At 37.7% G+C, this 20545-nt stretch overlaps 1 protein-coding gene across 3 annotated transcripts in view; it reads left to right on the top strand.

Moving 5' to 3' along the window:
• mbd5 (methyl-CpG binding domain protein 5) overlaps positions 1 to 16254 on the top strand; it is a 47230-nt gene extending 30976 nt beyond the window's left edge. Inside the window, exons 6-11 of one of the 3 annotated variants that reach the window (XM_066687346.1) lie at positions 2488 to 3540; positions 5607 to 5827; positions 6049 to 7362; positions 9572 to 9645; positions 10924 to 10999; positions 12384 to 16254. In XM_066687346.1, the coding sequence (XP_066543443.1) occupies positions 2488 to 3540; positions 5607 to 5827; positions 6049 to 7362; positions 9572 to 9645; positions 10924 to 10999; positions 12384 to 12455 (2810 nt within the window). In that variant the 3' untranslated portion in view covers positions 12456 to 16254. Of the gene's footprint in view, positions 1 to 2487; positions 3541 to 5606; positions 5828 to 6048; positions 7363 to 9532; positions 9646 to 10923; positions 11000 to 12383 lie in introns of all 3 variants that reach the window. The other 2 variants (XM_066687345.1, XM_066687348.1) reach the window with 2 other exon arrangements.
• Positions 16255 to 20545: the final 4291 nt, after the last annotated feature.

The following is a 20545-nucleotide window of genomic DNA, read 5'->3' as shown; positions in this document are numbered from 1 at the left end:
GCATCAATGTGCAGGTAGGTGCACTGACACCAAAACAAACACACGGGCCTCTATACTGTACTGTATTGATTAGTATTTAATAAATCTGCAGGTAATCTGTGATGCAAATAAGACAGTCAACACATGTACTTGCAAACTATTTTGGATCAACCCATGATTCATTTATTCTCGCTAACTCACAGGTGGCAGCTGTGTTTCAGCGAGATGACCGTCCGTGTGGCTGGCTGCCAGGGGACAACAGGTACCCACTGAAGCAGTGACTGTTTACACCTTTCTGTAACCCTCATATTCCCACTAAGCGAATTGGCAATTGTGGCCTCGTTTCCCCACAATGTGACTGAGCGCACAATTCAAATGCATCAGTGTTCTTTTACATATCTGAATCACTATAGAGGGGCATGTCAATATAATGCTCTGAGGGTTGATAATGTGTTGGTAGCAGGTTTTGTCATGCATAACATCGCTACAACTGATGATCTTACTTTGAAACCTTCAGCAGCTTACCTTTAAAGAATAAGACAAACTTGCTGTCAATGCAAAAAGCAGAAGGGTATTTATTTAACATGCATCTATCTGTTAGTGTTTCTTTGGAATAAATAGCCTATATACTGAGCCGAACCCCATATCCCCAATTTAGCAGTTATGACTCACACATCCTAGTGACTGGAATACTCTTTCATAACCTGTATGAATGAATATGTTACATCTATGGCATCATTTAAGCATATATTGACAAGGAAATTTGAATAATAAAGTACTGTAACCAGACTCTTGGAATTGACTTTGTATTTATAATTGCTTTTATTTATTCATTTATTATTACTTACAAATAAAACATTCAGGGTCACTTGACTCGTTTAGACCATTTTGTCACTTTAACTGGAATGTAGGTGTTATTACATTGCAGGTTGTCAATTCTATTGATTAATACATTATTTTATGTTATCAAATGAAAAATCAATAGAAAACAAATATTACAACTGTTGCTATAAAATAGAAGTAAATAAAACATGCCAGCATTCTTCAGACTTTGAATATTGTCTGTCTGCTTTCAATATATAATAAATTGATATGGTTTACAGGAGTGTGTATCTCTTATATAATCTGTGACAGCATTACTCAAGTCAAAATGTACAATAAATCTAAGAAGCAGATGAAGTCATTGTTGTTCTCATTTTATTCTGCAACAGGAACAGTAAACCAGAAATGAACTGGACAGATTGTTAGTATCCAATGACAAAACTATTACAAATCAAGAGTTTTTATGTAACTTAAACTCTTCTCTTTGAGCTCCCTAAAAAACACATATTGAAAGCATGCTCCTTACATGCAGCAAAGAAAGAAACAAAAAGTGTTAAAATCGTCCTAGGAAAGCACAATATAATCCAGAATTATTTTTGCCCTCTGCTTATCAAATTATGCTGTGCTGTAGAAATGAGTATTTCCTTGCTTTCTTCTTTCTTTTTCCCCTAATTCTGTGTTCTAAGGCACATTTGCCATTTTAAGGGGATTGTACAGCGGACTGCTTGGCAGTGTATGTCAGGTCATACATTGGTCTACTCAAAGCTGTTTGGACAAAGCACCTCTGCTTGGTGCACAGGCTGTTCAGCATCACATACATAAGAGACGGGTGCAATGCAATAAGTCTGTCTGTTCACTTGGTTTCTCATTGCTTTATCTAAATTGGGCCTTGAGTTTGCTGCAGTTTGGCAACTTTCAGTGCAGTTTCACGGACTGGTGAAAGACGTGCGAAGCAAAAGCACCAGTGCCTTTTCATGTTTAAGATGAGTGCAGCGCTAGTGGTCTAGATTGCTGTAGTACAGTCTGGCTCAAGAGATGAAGGTAGTGCCATCTCTTCAGTTAATCTGTGTGCACAACCATCCGCTCACATATGGATGGGGTATTTTTTGGGGACTCAAGAAAATTCTTATTTTAATTTGTACATCTCTCACATTGACTAGCTCAATGTTTTTGTTATTTCTTTAGAGTGAAATGGCCATAGTCAGCTGTGAACACCGCCAAGAACGAGTTGTGTTGGGACGCATGTTGTAATCTGTAGATTAATAGACTGGTTTTGAGCTAGATCTTATTCAAACTGCTTTGCAAGGTGTGTAATACAAAAAAGGGGTGATTAAGTTGAGTGTGCTGTCTTCAGTTTGTGGTGCTATTCCTTTTGTTATTTGTTCTCTTATTAATGGCTACTGTAGCTTTCCACTAATTAAAGCTGAATACTGCTTCATATGACTTTCACGTGTGTAAATTAAGAAAATAAGTTTAACCCTGTTACTAAACAGCATTTTACTCGGCATAAAATAAGGTTATTACCTTATCAGCCAGATTAGAGTGATACCAAACCAGTGGTTCAGTGCTAGAGGTGACCGACCATTTAAAACCCATAGTCCAATTGGCCGCACTGCCTCCTGATGATAGTAATAAAGCATCTCAGGCAGAAATCTTCTAATCAGTCTTTATTTCTGTGTATTGCAGGAAGTTCAGGCCCGTCATCTTCCATGGCAGTAGCCGGTGCCAGTCAGCATGCCAGCACCAAGACCACATCTGTAATGCAGGATGGAGTTATTGTCCGAAGTGCGAGCGGCAATCCACTGCAAGGCCAGTTTCCCCTGGGGAGCGCTTTTCCCTTCATGGGGCAGGAGCAGATGCTTCAGCTCCCACACAATAACCCGGGCAACTGCAGTCTTACAAATCCCTTAAATGCCAATCTGCTCGGTTCCTTGTCCATCCCTTTAGGCATGAACCAACAGCAACAGCTGCAGCAGCAACAGCTTCTAAACCAGAATCTGCTAAACATGTTACCGGCTCCATCAGGAGACAGCAAGTCTGAGATCAATCTCCACTCTTTGGGCCTCCTAAACCCCAACCTTAACGCTGCTTTGGCTTTGCTCTCCGGTGATATGGACGGGCACTCTTTGCCGCCGGTCCAGGTCCAGCTCCTTGCAGCCCTGCTGCAGAATCAGGCCCAGGCTGCTGCCATGCTTCCACTGCCGCCTTTCAACTTGGCCCTCCCTGACTTGTTACAGCAGCAGCAGGACAGCAATACTTTACCTTCCATGCCTCCAATGCCCATTCTGCCTGACCATTTCCAACATAGCCAGTTAGATGGCAATCAAGCAGAGGCTTTACTGTCCCACCCACTGGTGAACTCTTTAGTGGGCCTTTCAGGCAATGACACTACTGCTAATCCTTTACTCCTCCCAGCTGTCACTGGGGCCTCAGGGCTAATGTCCTTGAATCCCCAGCTGTTGGGAAGCCTTCTGAACTCTGCAATGGATAGTACTACTAATCATCCTGAGGTTCCCATAGCAACCTCCTCCCAGGCAACCACTACCACAACCACTACATCATCATCATCACTGGCAGCCATGGCTGTCTCCTCACTGGGTGGGACAGCTGTAGTGTCAATGGCAGAGACTCTGTTGAACCTTTCAAACAACTCTGGGAGCACAACAGGACCCTCCAAACTCCTCAGTGGTTCAGTGATGCCACAGCTGCTGAACCCTCTGCTTGGCACAGGGCTACTTAGTAAGACTTCGTTTTCAAATTCATTTTGCATGCCTTTCTCACAAAATACTTGCCAGCATTTGCTTTTGCTTCAGATGTGCTTTACTGTATCCCTCAAGGGACACAATTCTTTCCTCCTAAACTGGTATTAGTATGTGTATTAGTTACTACAAAGAAAATAATACCTTCATGTTCTGCAGTATTTCAGGTAGAACAGTTTGGCATGCACTGTGTATTTGTACTGTATTCTACATCTACCATATTACAAACATGTAGGCCTATTCATCTTCTGCAGTAGTAGTATAGTATATTAAAGCATGAATTCAAGCTTTTTACAAAATATAGTGATTGTTCAATTAAGTTTATAGGTATGAATTAATCATTTCATAGGTACCTTATATGCTTACCTAGAGTGAGACATGTTTTTAGGGGAAGAATATTGGGTCCCTAGCAGTATTCACTGTTTGTAGTATATTCTTTATGCTCATCCCATATTAATAATCACTATCAATCCACATAGCCTCCATATTTGTTTGTGGATGTGTGTGTCCTGTATTTAAATAGAAAAAACATATTCCCTGATAAGTGAAATAAGTAAGTCTTCAATACACATTTAGCTTCAATGTAAACGTTGCACTTTAGTGTGGTGGCCAGAAGATATGGCACTTTTATGGTACGTGTTTTGATTGTCATTGGTAAATGAGAGTTCTGTGTCTGTGAGAAGACTGATTTTGCAGTCTGACCTTTTTACTTTTTTTCCGATTTCCCTTTCAAAAGAACGTTGTGTGTTAGAATGCTCTTCTGGGATGTTACATCTCGATTTGAAATGGGCACTGTGTGCTTCTTAATGGTCGTATCCATGTCATGCAAATCAAGTCATGAAACTATTTTTTTTTCTTAACGAGTTTAGTAGGCTGCATCTTCATTTATTTCTTGTGATACCCGAGAACATTTTTTTTTTTTTCAGGATATTTATTTAGGTTATTTTATGTATAGTAAACTTGAGATGTATTCTATATTAGTTTGATTGCTTGTTGGATAACTAGTACAGAATTAGTTGTTTATTGAAATATTGTACCTCTGAATAGTCTTATTCAGCACTAAGTGTAAAAATATGGATTTCCACCCTGGCTTCAGTGTACTGTCAAATGTATACCAGTGGCCCTTAATGTTCCTATTGATTTCTCCTTAATACAGAGTCAGGGGTTATCTTTTATCTAAATAGACCTATAATTGGTTGTGTTCAGTCCGATGTTAGAGAAGCTCAGTGGTACTAAATAATGCTGTCTTGCAAAGTGTCACGTTGCTCCCAATATTGTACAGAAGCTGTCAGACAAGAGACTTACAAAATGTGCTGGTCTGTTTTGACAAATTAATCGTTTTTTCAGGGACATGTTGCTTATATTAAATAGCTTCACTTGAACTCAGCCATTTTTTAAAAATTATTATTTAATCTCATATTAAGTAAGTAAAATTACAATAAGATAAAGATGTAAAATTCGGAAAAAAATTATCCCAAGTTAACTTACATTTGGGATACAGATAAAGGTTTGAATGGTCTGAGTTACATTTTAGGTTGATTAGAGCATTGGTTCCTAAATAAATAATGCTTCCATTGATGTTAGGTTTGCAGTTCTACTCAGTCGATCAGGTGTACATTTGTAAGAGCCGAGCTTGAACGTTTGGTGGGGCTAGAGTTGTGCCGAAAATGCAGAGGGTAAGATACTAATTTAAGACAATGCTGTATTTGATAAGGTCTCTCCTGTTGCAGTATCACAGTTTAGTATTTATATTCTGAATATTAGTTAGGCTCATTAATTACATGTTTTAGTTGTATCTGTGCTTTATGACTGTAAGGTTCTGTGACCATCAGTAAAGAAACAAAAGCTCTGATGACTGGGATCAAATTAAAGCGTATCTGTCTACAATTCGCTACAGCCAGGTACTACTTTCTGTTTAATTTGGAAACATCCCATTTAACCTCTGCTGTTGCTCTAGGAGTATGTATCATTTTCTAGAACTGGTACCATACTGTTCGGATGCATTTAAATAATGATCTTTTTCCTTTTCTTTATTTAATCTCACAGGTGATGCCTCTTCATTAAATAACAGTCTGAACAACACACAGCTGGGTAACATTCAGTCATTGATCAACAACAGCCAGATGTTTCATCAGAACCAACAGCTGCTCCAGGGCCTGCATGGGGGGCAGGGCATTCCTGGGTTCCAAGGACAGCACCCTTTTCCCGAGAGCCCCTTCCCGGACAATGCCTCAAACCCCATGGCTTGCCTCTTTCAAAACTTTCAGGTGAGTGACTCAGAAACTTACAGGAGATGATACTGTTACTGTTTTTGTTTTTACAACTACACCCTTTTACCTCACTCAATCTTCTTTACGTACAATTTCATAGTAGAGGCCATTATTCAGATTCCAATTTCGAAACGGGGGTATAGTCTGGATCAGTGCGAAAGTGATTTTAAGGTTTCTTTTTTTGCATTATTTAATATGTTGTTATATGCATTTGTTAGGTGAGTTTGCCTGAGGATATTACGGCACCCAACAAACAGATGACCGCTCAGTCTGGGATGACATCGCTCCAGGAGAACTCCAACGTGGCTTCACTCCACCCATTCCGCGACGGATCATGTGACCTTCAGCCCCAGAACGTGGAGCCGGCCACAGGTCAGCCACCCCGGGAGAGCCTGCCAGGTGCCGGGCCCGGCGGGGACTCTTCTGTGGATGCGATTTACAAAGCAGTGGTGGATGCTGCGAGCAAGGGCATGCAGGTTGTCATCACCACCACAGTGAGCAGCACCACGCAGATGAGCCCCATTCCAGCTCTGAGTGCCATGAGTGCCTTTACCGCCTCGATCGGGGATCCCGTCAACCTCTCCCACGCCGTCAACGCCGTCATCCATGGCAGGAGACCGGCCGGCCAGGAACCAGAACACCGTGCCAGAAACGCCAGGGGGTCACGGGTGCGGAAGAACTCGGACCAGGGCAAGAGTACCCCTGAAGGTGGGGAGGCTTACGATTATTTCAAATCCCCGGGGCGCAACACCCCGAGGAAGCAGTGGGAGGTAGAGCCGGTCCCGGGAGTGGAGGGACACCCGTGGAAATGCGATGAGTTTTTAGAGTGCTCCAGCCATGTTCACAGCAGTCCTTGCACAGAGAGGCCTAACAGCATCTCCACCGTGCTGCCTCTGAACGTAGAGCAGCACCACCACCATCAACAACATCAACAACAACAGCATCATCATCAGCATCATCAACAACAACAACAACAACAACAACATCATCATCATCAACAACAACATCAACATCACACAGTATTAATGCCAAACGAAAAGCGCTTTCTAGAGGAGAACTTCAGGGTTAACAATTGTAAAAGAACTATGGTCAACTTCAAGGAGAGGCTCGAGCGCACGGTGGAGAGATGTGCACACATTAATGGCAACCAGAGCCAGCCAAGCAGGGGCTACGGTGTGCTACTGAGCACCCCCAAGCACGACCTGGCCACAGAAGACCAGTCTCCCAGCTCCTCCACGAGCTTGGAGGGCTCGCTGGTCAAAGACTACATCCATTATAATGGAGACTTCAGTGCAGAGAGCATTAATGGGTGTGCGCCCAGCCCGTCAGACACTAAGAGTATCAGCAGCGAGGAAGATTTGAGGAACCCGGACTCTCCTTCGTCTAACGAGTTAATCCATTACCGGCCAAGGACGTTTAACGTAGGTGACTTGGTCTGGGGCCAGATCAAAGGTTTCCCTTCATGGCCTGGTAAACTTGTGAGTGAGGAGGAAGTGCACAATCCCACTGTCCAAAACACTGAGCAGGGGAAGGTGCGTATATTATCATTATTGTCTTTGTTAATATAATTCTTATTAGTTTTATTCCTTGATCTAACTCGTATCCAACCAAGCTGTTAAAGGTTACATAGTGCTAAGATATAAGGATACTTTTCAAAATCTTGCTGAAATCTGAGCACTTTCAAAGAGTATTGTTTTAATGTCTTATCACATTTTCATTTGCTGTTTAGAATTGGCATACTATGTTTAATTGTACAGCACGATCTTTGTTGATTGTGTTTTTTTGACATATTTAAAAATGAATCTGGCTTCCTTCTCTCCCCGAGGCACTGTGTTCATGGATTTGTGGTAGTGTGTAAACAGTTCAGAATTTTAGAAAGGGAAGAAATTGAAGGGCACACCCCTCAGGGTTATTGTTAGTCCCTCACACAGGAAATGCACCTTGCCAAGAGCTGATCAGAGGCTCGCTGGAGGAGAAATTATGCTCTGACTATTAAACATGCCCATTTGTGGGAGTGCAAAAACAATAATAAGCAGTGATTAATAACAGGCATATTTTGAGACCAAGTGAGTATCTGTATTGTGGACCTAGTTTAAGTACTTTACAGTTGAAAAATTAATTAGATCATAGTCATTGATATTTGATTACATTCTATACCAACCCTCAAAAACACTGGCCGTTCAAATAAATGATTCCCCCCGTCTTCCTTTGGCACCTGTTTGCACCCTCCATCATGCACTGCTTCTCCTTCTCAATACGCAAGCTAGCTCCATGGTTACCACCATGAGTAGTCCATCTTACAAATATTGATATTGATATTACTCTGTGTTTTCACAAGCAATCTGAACGTTCTAGAAATATCCAGAAATATCCCCAGCTGTGAATAGCTTTATTTCAGCATTTGGCTAGCAGTCTCTAACTCTTAGAATTTTAAATAGTAATTGGTATTGATTTAGTTTCTTAAACTTTTATTTTCTGAAGTTACATTTTTCAACCTGATGCCATTGCTTATTTATATAGACCAACCATGTGGCTAATCTTGAAGTCTAGGATTTAGGCGCCATATTTCAGATTTCAAAAGTGAATGCACTATTCAACATACAGTTTCCATTGCGTTGCTTTTATTACTAGGTCATGGATTTTATATCCATTTATCTATAAATGTCTTGGCCATAACTGTAGCTTTGTATTAGTAGTACTTAAATTACATCAAGGTGTCACAAGGGGGCAGTTTTTTTAATGTTTTTTTTTTTTTAAATGCAGATACTTTCCCTGCTAGATATAGCCTCAATAATTCAAAGACATGTTGTTTTGAATGTAGAGGGCACTCTGTTCCTCATAATATGCAAAGCACTAACACCAGACCAGTTGTTTTTTGTTTTTTTGGCTGTGAAAAAATGTTTTTTCATTCCTGTCCCCACACAGGAATGCACACAGTTTATACTCCCCCTTATGTTAATTAAGAAGTTGCTGCTTATTATAAGTAAATTAGGCTTTATTGAACTTAAATCTTAATTATGGAGTGTGAAATGAGGACTTCACATTGGTTGTCTGACTCATTTGCAATCACATCTTGTGCTGCTTTGCTACAAGCTGGAGCTCTTTGGAATCACTGCTTGTTTATTGCTACTTTGCTACTTCTTGCTTCAACAATGCACTTATAATTACAATGTGAATATTTACTGTAATAATGATACAAGAAACAGGCAGATGTAATGGATTTTTAATCATAATTTAGAAGTTACAATATTAGCTGACATGAAATGCATTAAAAAAATATTTATTTAAGGTGAAGATCAGGTTTCAATCTAACTTCAGCCTCAATACATTGCAAATAGAATACATAAGTCTGACTCATCAGAACAAGCCTTAATATGTTTTATTCAGTATTATGGTGCATCTAATTTAGTGAATTGGTAAATACATACATTTACAGATGAACGAGATGGTCCTGGTTCATGAATGTATAAACTGTCCAGGCAGCTGGTAAGTTCACAGTCTCCCTACATTGGCTCATACATGGTGCCACACACCTGGTAAGTCTGCGGATATGCCAGTGAAATCATTCCAAGCTGATAACGATTACAGCAATTCTCAGTCATCAAGATCATACATTTTACGAAGGCATAAGAAGTTTAAAAAGTTTTGCAATATAGAAGGTTATGTTAGCAGTGAAGTAAAGTCCATGTTTAATAATTGCAGGTCTGGGTAATGTGGTTTGGTGTTCATACCTTCACTCAGGTGGAGCCCGAGAAACTGAAGACACTAACTGAAGATCTAGAAGCCTTCAACCGCGCCAGGAAGAGAAATAGAAAGTGAGCATCCTGACTAGATCAGTTTGTGTTAGGACTGTTCCATTCTGTCTCAAGTGGTTTCTATTCTACACATGGGATGCCCCTGCTGTTCTTACTTAGTGTTTAATATAATCCCTCTTTCTCTCTCTCCGTCTCCCTGTTCGTCTATAATATATATATAAAATTAACTCAAATGTTTTTATTTTTTATCCAGAAAACAGTGTAGTGATGCCGAATACATTTCCTAAAATGTCTGGTGTTGTATTTATATTGCATAGATTCTTTTTCACAAGTTTAATTTTGCAAACACATCATACTCCAATAATGTAAACAGTGTTAAAGTTAAAAGATTTGCACTTTTTGGGGAATTAATTTAATGTGCAGGTGTGAACAAGGTAGTTTATAACATCTTAATGTACTGTGTATTTCTAAAATTAGTATGCAGCTTAGACTGGGAACCATACGAAACTAATATTTTTAATAAAATGACTGTTTATGTTTGCAGTCTGGGGTGTGAAAACTATTTCACACACACACACACACACATACAAACACACACTTATGAGCATATTTTTCAAGAAGAAACATTAGTGTTAGGCAGTTATGGTTAAAATCAACATAAGATTAGGATGTTAGTTGTTTTGCATGAAGAGGTGTTAGTTCAGCCAACGCTATTTGCATCAAACAAGGTGGAAAAAAAAAAAAAAAAAAAATCTCAGATATGTTATTCCCCATGTTGCACCTAAGCAGGAAACAAATTATGGAGGGCTAATCACAATGACTGCAGCCTAAACTGGGCTGCTGGTCCTCGAGTGAAATCTGCCCCTGCCAGCCCGCCGTTATCCCCAGCAGTGCTCAAGACATATTCAGGGCAATCGTAGTCTAAAGATTAAAAGAGCCACCATCCATTGCTCTCAGCATTTTTGATGTTGAGAAATGTACGGCTCTTTGGTGGAATTTGTACATTCATTAAACTTCCCCATTTCAAAGTGCCATAACGGGACTGTTGAGAGGCTGCTTAAATGGATTTGCATGTGGATTTGTATATTGAAACTTGTGGCACATTTCTGCCTGACCCATAACTGGAAAGATCTTCTGATTCAAATTTTAAAGATCCAATTTTTTCCCCAAGTTATCTTCTCATCCCAGAATTAGTTAACAATTGAGGAAATAAAATTCAGAAGGTAAAATGTTACTTTACTTTGAAGTATAAAATGTTTTATTTAAAAAGAATCGAGGCATTCAAATGATTATTCTGTAGAATCCACTAATATTTTACCTTTTGTTTTGTTTTTCTAGAAGTGGAAAGTTAAATAATCATTTAGAAGCTGCTATTCACGAGGCTATGAGTGAACTGGACAAAATCTCGGGCAGTGTGAGTATCTTATTGTTTTCTTAATTCATGTATATTATACATATGTATTGTGATTTCATTTGAGCAACTGACACATGAAAGAATCATATAATTCTATAATGGAAGCCATTGATTTGTTTTATTACTCTTTGCTTGGGTGAATTCCCAGGTAGATGTATAGAGGACATTATTTTTCTCTTTTACTTTCACTGTAATTGTTTTATAATTCACTTGCTTCCTATTAGTGTGCTGTGTCAATGTTGAAGAGTTAAATAACTTAACGTTCAGATATGAACCAAACTCCTGCTTTCTGTCCTCGCCCACTGGCTGAGCTGCAGTGTGACAGCTGTGTTGATCAAAGAATCTGCTCCCTGTCTGCTGGGAGAATGAAGTTAAAATATTACATAAAAAAGCTGCAACAAACTCGCCCTCTGCTGCTGCTTCTTAAACAATGATTTCAATTTTAAAGGATTCAGTGGTTTTAATGTAAGTCAGCTTAACTTCAAGGATGGAAATGTATATTGAAAGTAAACAAAAAAAAAAAGTGTGATGTGAAATGATTTGTAGGGTTACATGCTGCAACATAATGCAAGAGTTGGCCTGTCAAGAGGAAAACCTAAAATGCTCAAAACGGCGGGGATCACATTTGTGAAGCTACAGTCGGTAGTATAGTGTCTTTTCATTTGTTTGGTTTTTTGAGAGGATACAGGTGCTCAGTTGCAGTCTTCAAGAGTATACGGTCTTGTTTTGTATGGATAGCAAACTTTTCATTGTGAGAAGGACCCTTTATACAGAACTGATAAAAGATGAGGGAAAGGACCAATGCATATGCAACCTATAGAGTAGATTTGTATGTGAGGTTTGATGCAATGAAGAAAATAAATGCACTATAATACTTGCTAGAATATAAGATACATTTAACTGTAAATCATATTTTGATGTTAATACTACATATTGCTCAGCTGTTTATGAAGAAGCTCTTCATAATGATTGTGAAAAGCAGTACAGGTTGGCATCTTGACAATCTGGTGGGGAAATCACAGTATTTATTATTTGTATTTATATATAGTAGTACATTCATTATTTCAAGGAAAATGTAGGATGAGTTGATAGCTGGAATCTAACAATTAGTATTTGATATGTAAGTTGCCTAGGAGAAGGATATTTCCGGTGCTTTGTTGTGAGCTCTGTCCAGCGGGAATGATAAATGGAATATTCTCTCAGCTGAGCAGTCCTTTTCTTCCTCTCGCAGACAGATTAAATTTATTCATAGTTATTAGTGTTAAAATGTGATAACTCCTGCGTCACTTACTGCTCTGCAGCAGTATTTCTCTGGCATTGCTCTGAAGGGCGTTCTCCATGTGCATTACATTCTGTGTTTTTTATCTATCTCCGATTTGCACAGGTTCACCAGATGCCACCAAGAGACAGACAGGTCAAGCCACCGAAGCCCAAGAGGAGGAAGATCTCTAGATAACATTGAATGTTTTCATCAGCAGTCCAGTACCCGTCAATGGAACTGTGTATATACATAGTCTTAATTGTTAACACCCCAAGGTGCTACAGTCAAACCGTGGTACAGTATTTTTGAAGACAAGGGACAATAAAGGTGCTGGATAAGCCAATCAGAAAACTGTATGATCATGGTTGCAATTTGTCTACAGCTTGCTGGAGAACTATTTTTTTCTAGAATATATTAAAAAAAAAAAACTGCATACAAGAAAATAGACAGTCCAAATATTTCTGATACATTTTCAATATGTATATAGATAATGCAGAATTTCATGGTGATATTCAGAGAAGAAATGTAAATATTGTACAATATTGTCATGTACAAGCGTACTTAATGCACACTTTATCTTTTATTGTACAAAACAAAAGTGTACAAAATTCTTTGGTTTTTATTCAGTACACGGTCAAGTCGACCACCAGTGTAAACAGGATAAATAAAGAAGAAATACAGCCTAAAGCTTTTATATGATTACATTTAAAATGCTGTTTTTGTATTAAACAGCAGAGGAAAAGGCATGATTATGTAATCCCTTGATTATGACAGACACTTCACACCAATAAGTGTTCATTTATGTATGTCTAAATGGAATGAACTTTACCAGCTGAATGTGCTTCTGGGCTTTCTCTGAGCAGGTCATTACAATACTGGAGGGAGCAGAACAAATAACTGAGCATGACTTTTGTCACAAAATTGAGGAGTATGTTTGATTTTTTTTTTTTTTTTTTTTTAACCAGGCAAGAAGTATTTGACTCTTTGGTGACTAGAGAGATTGGTTGGCATTCAGACAGACTTTTGAATTGTTAAGATGTATTTTTTAATAATGTTTAAGACACATTTTAGGGCGTGCATGTTATTCTAGAAGAAAGCTATGACAAAGACCATTTTAATTTATTGTTGAATTATTTTTACTTCAAAAGTAAATTGATTTATTTTCGTGAATATTTTTGATATTGCAAATACTGATCAGGATGTTTACAGAAAAACTGAAAATGTGATATTTATCTGCTTGAACAAAATAGTATGGTTCATTTTAATTCTTGAGGTTAAATTGACTTGCAGTTTAATACTTCTGGCACTTATAATTATCATGTTGTACCTTAAAAACGGTTCTCAGATTGATTCACTTGTATGTTTTGCTGTTGCACTATGATGTTTTACATCTCTATGTGCATTAGAGTGAATATTTCCAATGCACCATGGGAGTCTGTTAGACTCTTCACAAATTAACTGTTTCAAAACTATAGTATATAGTCACTTGTTGTTAAACAGAGCCAATTGAGTGACCTATCCTGTATCAAATAACAATATAGAGAGCATTATTTAATATAATATATAGAGGTGTTCACCACCTGGTTCAGAAGGCACAGTAAAATTGAGATGTTGCAAGTGTTTATTGAAAGGTTAGAACTGACCAATAATAACCTTTCACACTTACATGTTAACAGTAGGATGCAAAATGCAGGTCAATTTGTCTTTAACCTTTTAAACTAGCTCAAACAAAATACCCAAATAAGCAAGAAAGTATGTATGACCTAAGCCTTATTTCAGATGCAAGTAACCTGCAGTGGCCAAAGCTTTATCACTGGTTTGGATTTATTTTTCAATTTAGGGGCCTTAATTATTTTTGTTGTTGATGTTGTTGTAAATTATTAAATGTATTTCATATTTATTTATAGCTATATAATTATTATAGTTGGCAATAATACTAATAAGAGTTTTAAACTCTGGCCTTAGAGTTTGACATTTTTTGCTTTAATAAGAGGTACAGCCTATATATGGAGTATTATTCAGTTAGTGGTTAACAAATATAAATAAATATATTTTTCTTTATTTAATGAGTTAAGCTTCTTGTGGATGTAAACAATACCTGCGTCTTTTTACAACACTGTTACTCAAAAATAGTATTGAGTTTACATGTTCTTGTGAAACAGCAGATTTTTGCTTATATAAAGAAACTAGTATATTTAATAAATTGCTGATATTTCTTTTTCTCAGGAAGCCCACATTAATTTATTAGAGTACATGTTTTAATTAACAGACCCACATGAAGCATTATGATCTGGTGTTAGAATATCTATGAAACTAGTATGATGAATGGAGACCTAAAATCAATAAGGTCAGTGAGGATCTCGCAGTTTACTAATATGTCAGTTTGTTCCGGGGAAATTGGTCTGGTTCATCACATTAACAAAATGGCGCGCACGTGTTTTCGATGGCTTAGACTGAAGTTTCTAAAGTATATGACAGGTTAAAATGAGAACTGATAGCTTATTAAATTGTTCACAAACTCAAACAAAGAGCACAGAAAGGTAGGGTACCAAATTAAAAACACTAATGCTGAGTCAAGTTCAGAAAACGTTCAGTAAAGACGGGGGCCCTGCTTTTCAGAAGGCGAGAAATACAAATTACAGGACTGAGCAGGACCTGTTAATCTTCCAGTAATACAAACATGGAATGTATGGCTAAATTCAAAATCGCTATTACACAAACATAAGATCCTATGATATGAATTTTATACTGTGTCATTAAAGTGGCCAGACTACATACATTACAAAACATTTAATAGAAATTAAAATCCTTTAAACCACTACATTGACCATTGAGAGGAGAGAGTATATACCCTTTCCTGCACCACAGTATCAAAGCAGTAGTGCTGCCATATACACACTACTGTACCTAAGACAACAGATTTTTTGCTTATTTATCTTTTTTTGTGTTTATTTGTCTTTTTCGTAACTGAAAAACTCAAGCAAGCCTAGAATTAACAAAACCATTTTTCGGTGCAATACAACGCGATCTGCAAAAAGTAATTGAGACGGTACTGCTTCCTTTTTTCTCATGTACTGTACATTGTTTACAAAAAGATAAGTGCATTGTAAAACCCACATATACGTGTCCATTCACCCATAGAAGACAGGGAGATAGTCCACTTTCATTGGATCCATTAGCTCATTGCAAAAGAGACTTGATCTAGTCAGTGTTTTTCTTTTTGATTTATTTGTTAAATATATAAAAAATAGTATTTTCCTGTAAAGTATCATGAAAAAAAAAAAAAAGAAAACATGACCACTGCCTAAAAGCAGGTATTTCAGTTTCTTTGGTAAAGTTCATTCTGCCCTTTTGTGCAATGGCATGGAGACCGGTCACAGTCCCATGCACAAGCCCCATGTGAAATGTGTGTAATTCAGTTTCACGTCATCTGTCACAGGTTGATGTGTTGTTTTTTATGTTTCTAATTGTTGACGGTGTCCATTGTTTTGTACCAACCTGTTCTCCTGAAGTGTATGTCCACTGTGTTTGTGTTCATTGCAGGTGTGTTTGTGTGTGCGCGTGTGTGTGTTTATATATTTTTTTTGTGTTTTTTTTTTCATTTTCTTTTTCTGCCCTGAATCTTATTTGATAAGACCAACCCTTTTATTTTATTTTTGTCGGTTTCTCAACATGTAACAAAGTTTATATTTTCTCACCAATGTATACTTTACAATAGTAGGCTATGTAAAGTATTTCTGTGCACTTGATTTCATTGGTTGCCGATAGCATTGATGTGGGTGCTAGGAGTAGGTAGTCCATCAAGTTGTTTTTTTTTTTTTTTTTTTTTTTCTCTCCGTTTCTTTTTTTTTTTTTTTCCTTGTTAGAGGTTTCTGTTTCATGTAAGCAGCAGTTTAATGTAAATATTGTGAGCATTACAGGTCATGCAGCAATGTAACATTTTAATAATGTTGCACCTACTTTACAATTAAAAACTGGTCACTCATACTTGAAATATTTGCTGTTGAGGCATTTTGGTTTTTGCTTCTCGTTACACATATATATCGGCCAAATAAGACGTATACCTTACATTGTCTTTATTCTATTGTGTATCCCAGGATTCTGGTCATTTTAGAAGAATGGTGCCCCCAGAAATTTATAAGATCAAAGATACAATTACTGGCGCTTTTACAAATTACCTTGGTGTGTATCACATTTTTGAAGGATTTTAGATGAGAAACTCATATTGCACTTAGTCGCAATAAAAATGCAACATATGGAATATATTCTATTAAAAATATCTATGTCTTATTTGATTATTTTTAATAAAAGTGTAAAAATGCATTCAAGCCTTGAGCAAGACAATAATGGCAGAAAGATGCTGTTGGTCAAGACCTTTGCAGTTGTGGAAAAAGATGTTTAAGGTAAGCAAAAGCATTTGAAAGAGTTCCAGACAGGCATGCATTGCATCACCATCCAGTTTGGGGGACTCACAATGAAAATAATATACGTTGATATAGTGTCATATAAAATGCAAGAAAGTGATGGACACCTACAATGAAAGCAGCAGCAATGGAGAGACTATCAAATATGTGTTCAAAACTGCAATTGCACTAAGAGATCTACTGATAGTTATTTTTTTCTGAGATTGTGGTTCCTTTCCGTGCTACATGCCTCCCTTAATCCCTTCAATGCATGGCAGTAATCACCTATACCTGTCAACCTTAGGTTTTCCATGTTATTGTGTTAGGTAAGCAGGTCATTAAGGTTTGGGTGGGTCATTAGTAGTAGTATTAGTAATCTACTAAAAGGATAATGTATTGCAATAATGTATCCCAATGTATTTTAAGAAGGATATCTGAACCACTGTTTGAGCCCACCTGTAGGTACAGCAACAACAAAAACAAATCGCTGCCTAAAAGATTAAATAATTGGCAGTGGAGGATAGGCGAAGATAGCCCTTTGCAATTGACATTTCCTTTGCTTGAGCTTTTTTTTTAATGTTTGTTTAGTTCGTTTCTTCCATTAAACTAATCTCTCGTCTTACCAACTAAGTACACCTCAGGTAGGGAAATATTTTTTATCAGGTATTTAGATTCATAGTCTACTGATAAAAATGAACATTTAAATCTGAGTACCTCCTGGATATTACAAGAAAATACCTACAGATTACTCCTGCTTACATGAGTTTGAAGGTCACCTGTCAATCACGGGATATTGGACGGTTGTTATTTCATGTTATCTTCAAGGGAGAGTGATTTGTTTGGCCCCTTTCAATTCCCACCACTTCATACATTCCAGAAGTAGTGCAATTAATGATATTAAGACTCCAGGCCTTGATTGAAATGTTGACTTAACATTTAATTTTAAGATTTCTTGCCTGAATAAATATAGATGTAATTAAATGGGTAAAGAAATAGAGAGAAAAAAACGCTAATCAATGACTAAACAAGCTCACAATTTTAGAATGAAAATGGTATAGCACACTGTACTGCTGTGTGTTGGTGATCAAATGGATGGGGTCATCTGCAAAGCCTAAATTAATAATGAAATTATCCTTAGAAAGGAAAAAAAAAACAAGCGTTTGTTTTATTTTATTGCATGTATTATAATTTGGGTTTATTACATGCATTATTTCTAAAGAAAATGTCAAAGTGCACACATTCAGATTCATTCAGAAAAACAGGTAACTATACAAACAAAGGGGCCTCAACCAGAAAAGGAAGATAAACTTTGGAAGGTTATTCTTTTCCTAACCAGCACTCTGGAGTCGATTTCAATTCTACAATGAAGATCTGTACATCAAAGGAAATCGGAAAGAGGCATCTTCAAACTTGGATGATTGAAAGCTTAGCATTTTCAAAGCATGTTTAAGTTGGGAGACTGGAAAATGCCCAAAATGGGTATGTATTAAACATAAAAGAGACAAATATTTTCTAAATCCTAAAGACTAATGAGCAATAAAGAACTGTTGTGGACTTATGTTACAAAGTTTGAAAACAAAAGAAATGTGAGGTTCAAGCCACGTGTAAGATTGTCAGTGTGTTGTATGTTTGCCTGTCGTCACGTTGCTGGTTGAACAGGAGTTGTAAAAATAGTTACATTTTGAATTTCTTTGTATTTTACAGCACCCTTACATACATAATGACCCTGAATACATCGCATCAGGAGGAAAAAAAAAAGGATTTGATAGTAATGAGCTGGCCATTCCAGACCCTGACCTTATACATACGGACAAGTTACTGAATGAGCTTGACAAGAAAATGCAAAACGGTGCATCCAGCATAAATATGATGTAGATCATGCTTCAGCCTGAAAACACAGAGGTGATGTACTGCTTGAAATCTGATTGAGTATCTGGAATATGAGCTACTATGCTGACAGGATGAGGGGTTTTCTATGTATCCTATTACATTTTATTTTTAGGTGATTAATACATTTTCACATAAAATAAGAACATAAGAAACTTTACAATCGAGAGGAGGCGATTCGCCCCATCGTGCTCGTTTGGTGTCCATTAATAACTAAGTCCCCTGATCCATGGATCCTATCCAGTCTGTTTTTGAATGTTCCCAAATTTTCAGCTTCAGCCACATCACTGGGGAGTTTGTTCAGATCGTGATGCCTCTCTGTGTGAAGAAGTGTCTCCTGTTTTCTGTCTTGAATGCCTTCAAGCCCAATTTCCATTTGTGTCCCGGGTGCGTGTGTCCCTGCTGATCTGGAAAAGCTCCTCTGGTTTGATGTGGTCGATGCCTTTCATGATTTTGAAGACTTGATTCAAGTCCCCACGTAGTCTCCTCTGTTCCAGGGTGAAAAGGTTCAGTTCCTCAGTCTCTCAGTAGGACTTTCCCTTCAGACCTGGAATAAGTCTGGTTGCTCTCCTCTGAACTGCCTCTAGAGCAGCGATATCTGTCTTGAAGTGTGGAGCCCAGAACTGTCCACAGTATCCAGATGAGCTCTAACTAGTGCATTGTACAGTCTGAACATCACTGCCCTTGTTCTCAATTCTACACTTTTGACAATATACCCTAACATTGTGTTTGTATTTTTGATTGTATCCCCTCATTGTTTGGATGGAGAAAGTGAGGAGTCCACATAGACTCCTAGATCTTTCTCATGTGTTTCTTCATCTAGTTCTATTCCTCCCATAGTGTAATTATAGTGGACATTTTTGTTACCTGCATGTAATACCTTGCACTTGTCCACATTGAATTTCATTTGCCAGGTGTCGGCCCAGAACTGAATATTATCTAAGTCCCTTTGAATAGCCTGTGCTGCCGAGATTGTATCTGCTGAGCCACCTATTTTAGTATCATCTGCAAATATGACAAGTTTGCTAACTATCCCAGAGTCCAGATCATTAATATAGATTAGAAAAATCAAAGGCCCTAGTACTGATCCCTGTGGAACTCCACTAACAAGCTCACTCCAGTTAGAAGCGACTCCTCTAATCGACACCCTCTGTTTCCTAGACATCAACCAGTTCATAATCCATTGACTTACATTACCCTGAATGCCTACAGCTTCCAATTTGAGGATCAGTCTTTGGTGTGGAACCTTATCAAAAGCTTTTTGGAAATGTAAGTATATCATATCATATGCTTTCACATGATCTACAACTGCAGTTGCGTGTTCAAATAACTCCAATAAATTAGTAAGACATGATCTGCCTCGTCTAAACCCATGTTGACTATCTCCAAGAATATGGTTTTCATTAAGATGCTTCTCTATTTTCTGTCTAATCATTTTCTCCAACATTTTACAGGTGATGCAGGTGAGTCTGATTGGTCTGTAATTTCCTGGCTCCGTTTTGTCCCCTTTCTTGTGGATTGGTATGACATTTGCCGTCTTCCAGTCAGTTCTTATCTCCTGTTCTAAGTGTCATTTGGAATATTTGAGTTATTGACCTATAAATATTTTCCCTCATTTCTTTAAGTACTGTTGGAAATATCCCATCTGGCCCAGGTGATTTGTTTGTTTTTAATTCTGCTAGTCCCTTTAGTACCTCCTCCTATTTATCCTGATCTCTCTTAGGGTTTGACTGGAATGATTGTTAACCTGTGGCATGTTATCAATTTTTTCTTTTGTAAAAACCTCTGTGAAATACTCATTTAGAACATTTGCCGCATCTTGTTCATTTTCCAAGATTCTTCCATTTTTGCCCTTTATCTGTTTCACTTCCTCCTTTATTGACCTTTTGCTGTTGTAGTATTGAAAAAAGCTTTGCATTAGTTTTAGCTCCAAGAGCTGTTTCTTTCTATTTCCCTGTTTGCTTTCCTGATCCCTTTCTTAAGATCTCTTTGGAG

Source organism: Amia ocellicauda, chromosome 16, assembly GCF_036373705.1.
Source record: "Amia ocellicauda isolate fAmiCal2 chromosome 16, fAmiCal2.hap1, whole genome shotgun sequence".
In the NCBI taxonomy this organism is placed as follows: domain Eukaryota; kingdom Metazoa; phylum Chordata; class Actinopteri; order Amiiformes; family Amiidae; genus Amia; species Amia ocellicauda.
Note: the sequence above shows the minus strand (reverse complement) of the source record. Positions and strands in the feature narration are given on the sequence as shown.